General features: G+C 42.6%; 1 protein-coding gene across 6 annotated transcripts in view; it reads left to right on the top strand.

The window, feature by feature from the left end:
- Positions 1–12,575, top strand: part of SHANK2 (SH3 and multiple ankyrin repeat domains 2) — a 343,989-nt gene that overhangs the window by 137,062 nt on the left and 194,352 nt on the right. For all 6 annotated transcript variants that reach the window (XM_080982494.1, XM_080982496.1, XM_080982491.1 and 3 more), the window contains 2 exons: positions 2,659–2,968; positions 8,923–9,092. In XM_080982494.1, the coding sequence (XP_080838620.1) occupies positions 2,659–2,968; positions 8,923–9,092 (480 nt within the window). The remainder of the gene's footprint in view (positions 1–2,658; positions 2,969–8,922; positions 9,093–12,575) is intronic.

Raw genomic sequence — 12,575 nt, forward strand, 5'->3', positions numbered from 1 at the left:
GAACCCTTGCCTGATGGGAAAGCTTTTGGGGCATAGGGCATATTGGCATCAACCAGCAAGTTTGATAATCTGCCATTCTGGGGATGAAAAGTCAGGCTGATAGTCTCAACAGTCTTATGCAAATTAATTTTGCCTAGTCTTGCTGAAAAACAAGCAGATGAAAAGTCCTGCTGAGGTTTCCAGCTTCACCCACTTCAGGAGGCATCTATATAGTCTGGAATGCTTCATCTCAATAACGTAGTAGTTCAAAAGCATAAATACCATAGCTTCAGTGTCCATGGTCACTGTGGCATGAAGATCTGATCAGTCATCACGATGACCGGGGGGGGGGATATTCCCAGCATGTACTCATGCCTATACTATGTCTTAAAGTCACATCAAGAAGGGAAACATAATGTGGCATGCTGGGTAAGTGAAATGAATGTTTTCTTGAAGCTCTCTCCCCCCCTCGTCCCATCATGAGGCTCCTATGCGTGAACTGGCTACTTGGCTTTGCCCCATTTCAAATTTATTTCGCACTTTTGCTAAGTGCTCACACAAAGATAATCTCAGTAATGCTTCCTGTAAACTAAACCATTGTTATTACCCGGAGATTGTTGGTTGGGAACTGAAGGTGGTCTGCCTAAGCTCAGCCCACTGATTTCCTGCAAACTGCTGGTTTCGTGGGTGAGCTCATGTTCCCTGTTAACCTCCATGCTCTTTATTGTACCTGACTGCACAGTCCCTTGGTACTTTGACATTTGTTCAGAGACCCAACATCAGAAAGTCACATTGCTCTGCTAGTTGGCAACCTTGGTTTTAGTGCACTGCTATACTATGGTTTTTGGGATGCGGGTGGCGCTGTGGGTTAAAACACAGAGCCTAGGACTTGCCAATCACAAGGTCGGCGGTTTGAATCCCCACGACGGGGTGAGCTCCCGTTGCTCAGTCCCTGATCTTGCCAACCTAGCAGTTTGAAAGCACATCAAAGTGCAAGTAGATAAATAGGTACCGTTCCGGCGGGAAGGTAAATGGCGTTTCCGTGCGCTGCTCTGGTTCACCATAAGCGGCTTAGTCATGCTGGCCACATTACCCAGAAACTGTACGCCGGCTCCCTCGGCCAGTAAAGCGAGATGAGCACCGCAACCCCAGAGTCAGCCACGACTGGACCTAATGGTCAGGGGTCCCTTTACCTTTTATACTATGGTTTAGTGTTATGCGAGAGGTAGAGGTAGATTTAGGCAGTGCAAGTGGCGCTTGTCCAAAGCAAGCTTGGGGAAGGAGATAGGAGGGCTCTAGGACTTGCCAGAGCCTCACACCTCCTTCCCAAAGCCCGGCTTAAACTGGTGCCTTGAGGGCTGGGGGTAGGGTGTGAGACAGACAGCGGAGCCAGACCAGAGTCTGGTGATGCAGTCCCTCAGAATTCTACCAGAGGGCTGGAGCCTCTCTCTGATTGGCTACCAAGACAGCTAGCCAGAGGGGGCAGAGCAGCACTTTGGGAAGGAGAATAAAAGGAGCCGTTTCTGAGGGAGTGTTTGGCTAGGGCTTGATTCGAGATGGGAGATGGGCATTAGGATAGTGTTTGTCTGAGACAGTTGGTTCAAATTTGAGTTTAACATCCACTCTGAGGAGAATATCTATAGCTAGAGGAAGGAGCCTCATAGTTTAGAAGTAAGACCGTGTTGAGTGTCTTGGGAGAGTTCACAGACAGGAGTCGACTGGAGGGTTGAGTTTGAGCCAGGAGAAGTCGAAGCTGTGTGGCTAACAGTCTCCCAAACCAGTTAAAAGGGGGTGTGGTGACCTCCAGGGCCAGTTATACTATTTGGAAATGCCTCAGGAGTGGGATTGTTAAAAGGGTGGGTAACTGTCAAAAAGCACCCCTCGCTCACGAACCAAGTATTAAGCTGTGTTGTGTAAAGGAACAAGAGTGAAGTAACAGAAACCGTGTTAAGCCTTTTACTGCCTATTCTAGAAATCCGAATCTGCATTGTAAGGTTTATGCTCAGTACTTACCAGATTATCCTTTCAGTTGTTTGCTGGTGCTGGCCCAGAGAGATTTTGCATGATTTGGGGAATAATGGGAGTTAATTTGTATATGATTGCCTTTTGGAGCTATTGCCCTGGGAAAAGTCAGTTTTCTGTAGTTTTCACATGTTTAGGGTAATGCAAATCTATAAAATTGTGCTACAGAGTAGAAAGGAAGGAAGGAAAAGAAGTTCTAATTCTAGTATAAAAAACCCATTTTTGCCCATACCATACTAAGAGCCATTCCATTTCTTTTCTTTCTTTTTAAGGAGACTGTCCACATTTGTTGGTGAAAGCTAATAGTTGCTTACCGTTCATAAATCAGAGACTGCCAGCAGCCAATGCTGAAGACCATTCTCCAATCTTGTACTCTTACAGTGAAATAAAATATGGAACTTTCAGTAATATAGAGCTTATTAATTCTAGCTTTTAAGAGGTGATTTCCTATGAAAATTATCTTTAATTTTAATTGCAGTTTAAATATAATGGTAGTGCTCATCTTGATTAGACAATCAGCCAAGGCAGAGGTCTCTTTTTTATGTAATAAGAATTGAAAGTATATAGTACTGATTTGGGGGAAGTGGGTGGGTGGTCTGATGCATGTGCCTAAAATCAGAAGTATCATTTTGCATTCTTTCTTCCTTCTTAATACAGTGCCATTTAGAGAGGCTCCTACCTACTCAAATAGAAGACGGAGACCCCAGAGCACCTTGACAGCACCTCGTGTCTTGCTTCGGTCGAATAGTGATAACAATCTGAACGTCAACATTCCTGATTGGTCAGCCTCTTCCTTAGCTTCTTCACACCGTAGCCTTTCGCCTAACCTACTCCAACAGATGCAGAATAATCCTAATGGAACTGTGAAAACTGTTGGGAGCTACACGCCATCTTCTCGAAGCCGCTCACCATCATTAAATAGGTTAGGAGGAGAAGATGCAAAGCGGCAGCAACACCGGCACATTAGGTGACTTTTCAATATTCCATTTTTTAAATGTTGACTTTGTGAATATAGAGAGAGAGAGAGATAGAGAGCATGAACACAGTTGGTTGTATCCTGCTGTTCCTCACCCCCTGCTCTTCCTTGCCCTTGGTCCCTTCTTCCTCCCTACCACAATCCATCACCCCAAATTAAGTTGGAAAAGGAAAAAAAGAAAGGAGAAAAAGAGGAAATAAATTTTACCGTGGTTGCTAGCAGAGACACTGCAGCGTGGTGGGGGAGATGGAACAAGGTGGTGTCAGATGTTTGCTGACAACTCCTTTCTCATGGACATTTTGCCAGACGCTCTCAAACTTCTGTTCTTTAGTCTTTTTATTTTATAAGAAAGATTATTTGGGCAGCATCCCATGTGACAAGAGATGCACAGCTTCTTTGTGTTTTCTTTTTCTTACTAAGAACTGTTTATTTTTTTGCAGCCTGGTCCTGTGTGTAGTCATCCAATGTGTTGATACATTTTGTTAGATGCAGCAGCCGATTTCCAGTTGTGTAAGATTACCTTTCTGGCCACTAGGGTAGCTCTTAAAAATGAGATTTGCTGCTTTGGTACCATTTCCCTAAGCCTGGGCATGTACCAATTGTGCTGCATGTAGCTCCTTAAACATTACTCAATATCCTGTGGATTCTTCCCTCAACTCACCTTATTTTCGTTTTCTGGGAAATGGTAGAAAAAATGTTGAGTATTTTCAGGGTATTTTAAAGAAGCCTGCTGGCCCGCTGCTGAATAAAGAAAAGAACACTCAAGACTTGAAAAGGCAGAGGGAGGGCTCTCTTGAGATAATAGAGGCTTTTGAGCCCCAACTATACTGGATTCTCAGAAGTGTTCTTTCCTGCCAGGGACCAAGGGAATTGTAGTTTTCTCCACCTCTCAGATTGAATCCAGTTTAAGGAGAGGCCAGAAATGCCTTGTTTCTAGTAAGCTCTCTCTGATGCTGATTACGCCTGAATGCTGATTGAAATCAAACTGTGCAGGAGCAAAGGAGCAGCTCAAGCCACACTGCAAAGGGAAATTATTCACATAATGTTATGGTGACTTAAACTGATTGACAGGTGGGCAGCCTCACATATCTGTCAGAGAGCCTGGTGCGGGGAGAGGAGTGGGCAATGGCAGAGGAAGCCTCTCCAGCACCCAGTGCGGGGCGCTGAGGGGCGGGGTGAACTGCCCGGCGGTGCACGCACAGCACCCATACAGACGGCGCGCGAACGACACCCATATGGATGGCACTCGAGCGGCGCCCATACCAATGGCACCCGAGTGCTATCGGCCACCCTACAGCTGGGGGGGGGGGAGGCAGCAGGCCATTTTGTCACCCCCCAGGGTGGTACCCGGGGCGGACCGCATGCCCCTTCGTATGCCCCTGGGGGTGGAAACATTAGGATCTGGTCCATTGGCTGGATCCAGTTCCCCACATTTGCTCTAGGGCCTTGAAATTTCCCCAGCTGTTGCCATTATGATAGTTTCCTCTGCTGGTGGTGAGTTTCTACACTTTGTTTGCTCTTCTGCCTGAGTCCAGAAAATACTACCAAGGAACCGTAGGACCTGCAGATGAAAGACCAGCTGGAGCTCAAGCTGGTGTAGGAACTGAGTAAGGGAATGCTTGAGCTAAGTGAGACAGCTCTAGATAGCTAAGCAAGTTAGATAGCTAAACATTAAGAAGAAAATACCTCATTTCGCGGACAAGGCAATCAAGAGGATGGTTAGGGGTTCAGCACAGGCACTTATATTTATTCATTTAATTAATAATTTAATTTCATAAAATTGACATACCACTCAAAGTGGTTTACAAAAAGAATGGAACAATAAATTAATCAGAAAACAAAAAACCAGTCATTTAAAACATCTCAAAATAATTAAAATCTACAATAAGCGAAAAACAGATTAAAGCACATGTCATTGTTTTACATATCTCGGTAGACTTGTCTAAACAAATATGTTTTTAGCAGTCACTGAAAAGAGCACAGTGAAGGCTCCTGCCTTAATAGGGCACTGTTTACCCAGGAAGAATTCAAAGGAAACTGAGGAACTTTATATTGTCACTGCCAGTTCTTCTGGTCATCTGCTGGATCATTGTCTGCAGCTGGCTCTTTTCTCTCCTCCATGAAGACCCTGGCAGTAGAACATTATGACAGCCAAACAGATTATCTTACAGTGACTCTGAGGCTTCCACTTTGTTCACTGCCATCTTTGCTCTTGGAGGCAAAGATACTTCAAAATCTGGATCCATATAGAGAAATAGAACTAGGTTTGCCTCAATGTTTGCTTCATGATTATGGGTTTGTAGCCCATAATCAGAGGCCGTCTGGATCCCCAGGCCACAGTAAACCTATCCCCACTTCCCCTTACATGCTTGTGCCATGGAGCTAATGAATATCTTCTTAGGATGTGGCATACCAGGTGTTGCACTAGCATATCACCATGAAGCATTTTTCTGGTATGTCATAACTGCGTGTATGTTTGCATAGAATTGACAGTCAAGATAATTATTTCTACCTAAATGCGAAGTCGTAAACACAGATAGTGCATATGTTCTGCAATGAAAAGAGGATAATTTTTCATTATGTTCCAGTCTCTATCGTATATGAAGCCATTTGAAAAGAACACGTGCCATTGGGATCAGGCTTCAGAACTACATCCTTGTAAATTTGCCAAGAGTGAATGTTAAGTTGACAGCTGCTCGAGCAGGAGCTATATCATGTGGCTATTTCTCTCAACAGTATGCTTCCCCCATCCCCTCGCTTAACTGCAGGGATAATATCCAGGATCCCATTTTGAATTCACTGTTCAATTAATCCTAAATGTATCATCACTGTGCTCTGCTCTAATCAGTTATTTCAGTCCAGTCGTTCTATAGCAAGTACATTTGCCATTTCACTCTGGCCCACAGGAATTCCAAGATTGTTTCACTCTGCATTTGTACCTCACCTTTCAATACTCTTTGCATCTTTGGTTGTCGGTTTTTATCGTAATCTGTGAAAGTTCGCATATACAGTCAGACATCTTCCAGGAACACTCCTTTACTTAAGCACAAATTTACTTATGCAAAATATTCATTGGTTGAATGTTGTGTTTAGGCACCTTACATCTTTCAGTGGGAATTCTCTGTGAGTTGCATATTCAATTCATGTGAACACTTTAAACATTGCATCCTGTGTCAAGTATAATTACAGCAAAGAAACAGTGATAATTTATCAGGATGATGGGCCCAAACGTTGCTCTAAATTTGTTCAGTCTCTAGATGCATTATATAATGACTACACATAAATGCCAGTTGTTAGGCAATGTAATTAGAATATTGCAAATACTGACACCTGCTGCTTCTCAGTATGTAATTGAAGCCAGGCACTAGGAAAGTGTGTACTGGAACCCACATTTTTAATTATTATTTAAAAAAGAAACAAAGCATAATTTAGGAAGTTAGATTACCTGATAAAATATTGCACTGGCAATTACGATAAGTAAAATTTGATAGAAATGTTAAATTCAGTAGTGTTTAAAAGTGTGCAGTGTGTATACTTGCCTAATGTTATGGTTTGAAAGTTATGATGCCTGAAGCACTTTCAAATTCAGATTCTGAGACCCCTTGCTTCCTAAAGACTCTCTCTCATATTCCCAATCTTTTTGTGTAACCTGTTTCAATGGGGGCAAATTGATGGTTGCATACAAATGTATGTAATGAAGCTCCAACATTTTAGAATGAAAAGCAGGAGGCTGCAGTTTTGAGTGTAGATGTGGTGGAGATTGAGTGGATAAGGGTGTTTAGGCCTTTCCCCGGTTGTCTTTTTTCACTCAAAATTGTTCCACATCTGTAGGCATATATCTGGAATTGCATGGAAGTTAACAGAAATTGACAGAGAATGAGCAAAAAAACAGCCAGTGGGGAAAGTGTTAAGCACCCCCAGCCTGTTCCTTCTCCATTCAAAGGCCACATTAAGTTGAGATATGAACAAGTTTCATGTACAGTGGTACCTCGGGATGCGAACGGGATCTATTCCGGAGCCCCGTTCGCATCCTGAAGTGAACGCAACCCGCATCCGTGCTTCTGTGCATGCGTGGATCGCGTTTTGTCGCTTCCGCACATGCGCATGACATCATTTGGACCATCTGCACATGCGCGCGCGGCAAAACCCGGAAGTAACGCCCTCCATTACTTCCGGGTCACCATGGAGCGCAACCCGAAAATACTTAACTTGAAGCACGTTTATCCCGAGGTATGACTGTAGTGTACTTACACAGTCACTTTGGACCTTCCTTCATGTGAGCACAAAAAAGAAGCCTGGAAGCAGTTAACTATAGCTTCCTGTTATATCTGAAATGAGAAACTCATGTGCTCCATACAGTGGTACCTTGGTTCTTGAACTTAATCCATTCCAGGAGTCCGTTCGACTCCCAAAACATTCAAAAACCAAGGTGCGGCTTCCAATTGGCTGCAGGAGCTTCCTGCACTCAAGCGGAAGCCGCGTTGGATGTTCGGCTTCCAAAAAATGTTTGCAAACTGGAACACTTACTTCCAGGTTTGCGCTGTTCAGGAGCTGATTTGTTTGGGAGCCAAGCCATTCGAGTACCCAGGTACCACTGTACATTTAAAGCACCTCCCACAAAGAATACCGAGAAAAGTAGTTTGGAAATTGTAGTGCTGACAATTGTAGGTCACCCTTCACCCTCCTAAGAAAAACCCCACCCCTTCCTCCCACTATATATAAGGGTCTGGTGACTTCTGTTTCAGTGTATCTGAAGAAGTGTACACGCACACGAAAGCTTATACCCAGAACAAACTTAGCTGGTCTCTAAGGTGCTATTGGACAATTTTTATTTATTTATTTCAACTGCATCAGACCAACACGGCTACCTACCTGAACTGTAGCTCTGTGAGGGCTAAACTACAGTCACCCCTTTGTGTGTAGGTGTGGGTGTGCTTTCAATGTATGGTTTGTTTGGAAGTTTATTGATTTGGACATAATACAAATATGTGGTTAACTGTGGCTTCCTGCTTTGTTTTGCTGCTCATGCAAATGGATAACTGTTGCATGAAACTTATATATAAACTTCTTTATATCTCTGCTTATTAAGTCAAGATTTGATCATCTTAGTGTAACTTCCCAAAGTGCTTTTAATTTTTAAAAAGAAATGGCAGGGCTTCGTTATACACCATTGCTTGTGATATGTAACTTGCCCTTACAATTTCCCTAAATCAGTGAAAACAGTTGAACTTCCCAGTTAAAATATATTTAGGATTAATGTATGCATTTAAAGCCTCCCCCCCCCCCCCACAGCATAGAGTTGAATTTAAAAAGTCATTATGGCCAATAATCTAGCTGGCACAAATAAAATTTCAAGATGAATGAATGTTATTGTTAGTCTGGATATTCAGCTATGGCTTTCTTCTATAAAGTTGCCTCCTACTGTATTTCTGACGCAGGCTTAACCATTAAGTACTAGACCCAGCTACACCTCTCTCTTGCTCTGTCTCACTTTGTTTAACCAGTGGATTGGAAACCTGGAATCAGTTATTGCCTTTTTTGTGTCCACAGTGAAAACAATTATTATTATTAACTGACCTTTTCCACATAGAAATGTATTTGAAGGTTAGAAAGGATTGTCTAGACCAGGGTTTCCCAAACTTGGGTGTCCAGCTGTTTTTGGACTACAATTCCCATCATCCCTAGCTAGAAGGACCAGTGGTCAGGGATGATGGGAACGGTAGTCCAAAAACAGCTGGACACCCAAGTTTGGGAAACACTGGTCTAGACCACCAGGCAGCCGGTGCTAATGGAGGTTCAGCAATCTGATAAGCTTTTCCTGATGAAATGGGGAGTAGTAGAACCATATACACCACCTTGAACGCCTTAGGGAATAGTCGGGAAACAAATGTGATAAATAAATAAATAAAGGGAAACTAACGCTGTTCATTTTGCTCTCTTTCCAGTGCCAGTTATAACCCCAGTGCCAACAAGGATACTATATCTGCCTTGGATTATCAGGGTCCAAAACGCAAACTTTATAGTGCTGTACCTGGAAGACTATTTATTGTCGTGAAGCCATATCAACCTCAAGGAGAAGGGGAGATTCATTTGCACAAAGGGGACAGGGTGAAAGGTCAGTCTCTTCCCTTTAAATGTTCCTGAATGATCAGATCAGCTGTCCCCTTTAGCTGAAGCAAGGAGATGAACATACAGATTTGTTGATTGACAAATTAGTTATGGCTAAGATCTAACCTCAGCCAAGGTTCCTCCCCCAAGAACAACAACAACAACAATGTAGCTGTAAAAAAGACCATGGGGGGGGGGGGAAGCAATGCAGTTTTGAGCTCCACTCTGAGAGCTTGCCAAGCTCTCACAGACTTGCTAAACCAAAGTTTTTCTCAGCATGGCGTGCTATCCAGGCCATTGTAAAGACTTGAGGGATGGCCAGCTAATCTTAATCTCTAATAATCACAGTAGAGGCAGAAGGAAAAGACCTATATTAATAGAAGGAAGCTTGATTAAAGCTGCTTGTAAACAGATTGAACTAATAGGTTCTAGCCAAACGTAGAGAGTTTCTGAATCTATAATGGGATACGCACAACATGGCAGCGAAAATGTGTGGCTGTTAAGATCCACATTTCAAAGTCTGCGTGAAAAAGTATGTGTTGAGTTACCTGGGAGTCACAGGATATCTTGGTTGCTCAGGAACAAGCCAGACAGAACAAGCTGAATTCAACAGCAATTCAGAAACATTCTTATAATGCTAAAAGAACAGGAAAATGCAGGAAAAGCAACTACTGCTCCTAAAGAATCAATAGCAACTATGCTCCGCCTTTTCCAGTTACATAGGAATTCCCCTCTGCAATTGCATCTCCTAATTGAGTGTATTTTCAGGGAGTGCAGAGGGGGCTGCAGAGAGAGACAAAAGATGAGAATGTCCCTTTCGCATCTAAGTAAAGGAATCATTACCATGGGTTTGTGTGCTAGCACTGATGTGGTTTGATTCTGTGCACGGTTTGTCTGATTCTGATATACTATTGCGGCAGAGTTGAGGGACAGCTGAGGCTTCTTTGCTCACTTCTGAGTTCAGGGAGTAAGTTCCTACTCAAACTACCTGTGAAATTGCTGTAATGCTATGTTGGCATTGTAGCTGGAAGCCGTATTTGGGGCAAGTATAGGATTTGGGGTAATGCCATTCCCCTCCCTCCTCTGGCCCTATACTATTCCCTGTCATTGCCCTCCCCCATTTTGGCAGCAGCAGAGAAATTGGGAAATTTCTCTTATCACTACTAGGATATATCCCTGATATTTGGCCACTTTTACCTTCCTTGGACAAGATGTGCCTGGAGATAGGTTTTCTCCATCATATCCGAACACCTAACAGCTGGTTTATCTTGACCAAAGGATTGGAGAACTCATAAAAATAAAAAGGAGAACTTTCAATTAGTGCTTCACTATTATAAAGTTTTATCAGAAACCCCATTACATAGCATAAAGTGTATCTTTCATAAACATTTTGAAATAATTTGGTGGTGGTTTTTCTTCATGACCAGTAGCTAAGGGAATGCATAAACTGATATAATCAAATGATATGTGGGATACCAATTATTAAATGAAAGCTGAAAGTGGGTCAAGTTCAGGTAGATTTAAAAATACATGTGAATTATTGTATTAATAGAGTATAATGTAATGTAGTTAAAAATAACACTTAGTTTTGTCCATTAGTCATGCACACTGACATCATTTTGTGTCTACCACTCTTGATATTAAGAAAACCACAGCTAACTTTTAAAAATAAACGTGATATTTTGTTTTGGTCTCTTCCCCCCCCCCCCCAAAGCAACATTCATGATCAAGCAACAGCTCTTTGGATTCAGATTGGATTTTTGCTAGGCACAGCCACAGAACGAGAAAACCTCTTGGCCCTGGGGGAATTAATTGGTACATAATACTAGATCAAGCAAAAGTGTGGACGGACCCCAACTACTTGGTTAAAACCACTGTTACCAAGTGGATTTAGTGATGTCAGTGAATTTTGGAATCAGCTTCATAAACCAGTTTATTTACATTTGGAATCAAACACTTTTTGAATTTTGGCTCAATCTGTTCCAAACTTTTTCCATCTTCTTCCTTTCCACCAAAACTTGCTTTCTATGGTAGCAACCAGCTTTAAAGCCTCAACTGTATATCACCTGGTTATTTGAATACAGCTTCATTCACCATGCATCTGAAAAATGAGAACATAATTAGGATTGTCATGTATGTAAATGTTAAAAATTATAATGGGACTCTGTTCTAAACATTCCATAAAGTGAGTGTTTCTTAACTGTTAATGGGGTTTATTTAAGTGAATCAGAAATCTTACTCTTAAAATACCATATTGGCCTGAATATAAGCCTCCCCTTTTTTTTCCAAATTCCGACCGTGAAAAGTTAAAGTGTATTCGCGACCTTACAAAAACTGGCTTTTACAATATCGCTGCTGAAACAGACATTTGGTAAAACGGAACAGGTGTGAGTGCCTGCAGAATTTTAAGGGAGTGGCTTATATTCAGGTATTGTCTTTTCCCCCCTCTGAATTTTAAAGGTGTGGCTTATATTTGGGCCAATATGGTATGTAGAAAAGATCAGTAGATAAGACAGAAGCCTCTTCACACTTTCAAGTTATGAAAGTTGATCACAAGGACGGTCCATGTGATTAAATGAAAGCAGGAGTGCATTGCTGGCCCTGCTCCTAATTTTATTGAAGGAATGGGTTTCCAAAACCCAAAAACTGACTGTGCAGGCAGTTTTAAACTACACCAAAATTCCTATTTTTCCTTAGCTAAAATGCATAAACTCAAGCCGTTGAGTAAATCCATAACAAGCACAAAGCTCTCTCCCTTATCAGTTCGTGGCGGCAATGAGTGACCTTGCCAAGTTCCAGTACAGCAGGGATGATGCGTGAGTACTTTATCTTATGTGCTGACCACAAAGACACGCAGACCCACGTCTGGGAATAACGCCAGAGTATGTTCTCGGAAATGGTGACCTCTGCGTCCCAGATAAGAGTAGGAAGAGGAAGATCCTTTTATGGTCAGAAGTACAGGAAGGAAGATCCTTTTATGGTTGAGAGTACCAGAGCAGGAACATATGTGATGTCAACCTGTGTACGTAGGCCGACGTGGTTGGGCTCCTAGGGGAGGAGTGAGAGGGTGCCTGGAGGATATATAAACTGCATGAAACCTGTCATTTCTTTGTACTTGCCGTGGACTCACCACGCAGGTGCCTTCTGCTATCCGGAGAGCAGAATAAACTCTTTCTTTGAACCAACCTCGGTGTCATTTTGACTTCCTTCCTGCTGTCCCGGAGCAACGCAGACCCAGTTGGTGAACTCCAACAAGGCTACATTATGATTTGATTACTGTATTTTTCGCTCTATAAGACGCACCAGACCACAAGGCGCACCTAGTTTTTGGAGGAGGAAAACAAGAAAAAATATATTCTGAATCTCAGAAGCCAGAACAGCAAGAGGGATCGCTGCGCAGTGAAAGCAGCAATCCATCTTGCTGTTCTGGCTTCTGAGATAGCTGCGCAGCCTGCATTCGCTCCATAAGACGCACACACATTTCCCCTTA

The sequence above is a fragment of the Podarcis pityusensis genome (assembly GCF_964106645.2).
Source record: "Podarcis pityusensis genome assembly, chromosome: 1".
Taxonomy (NCBI): domain Eukaryota; kingdom Metazoa; phylum Chordata; class Lepidosauria; order Squamata; family Lacertidae; genus Podarcis; species Podarcis pityusensis.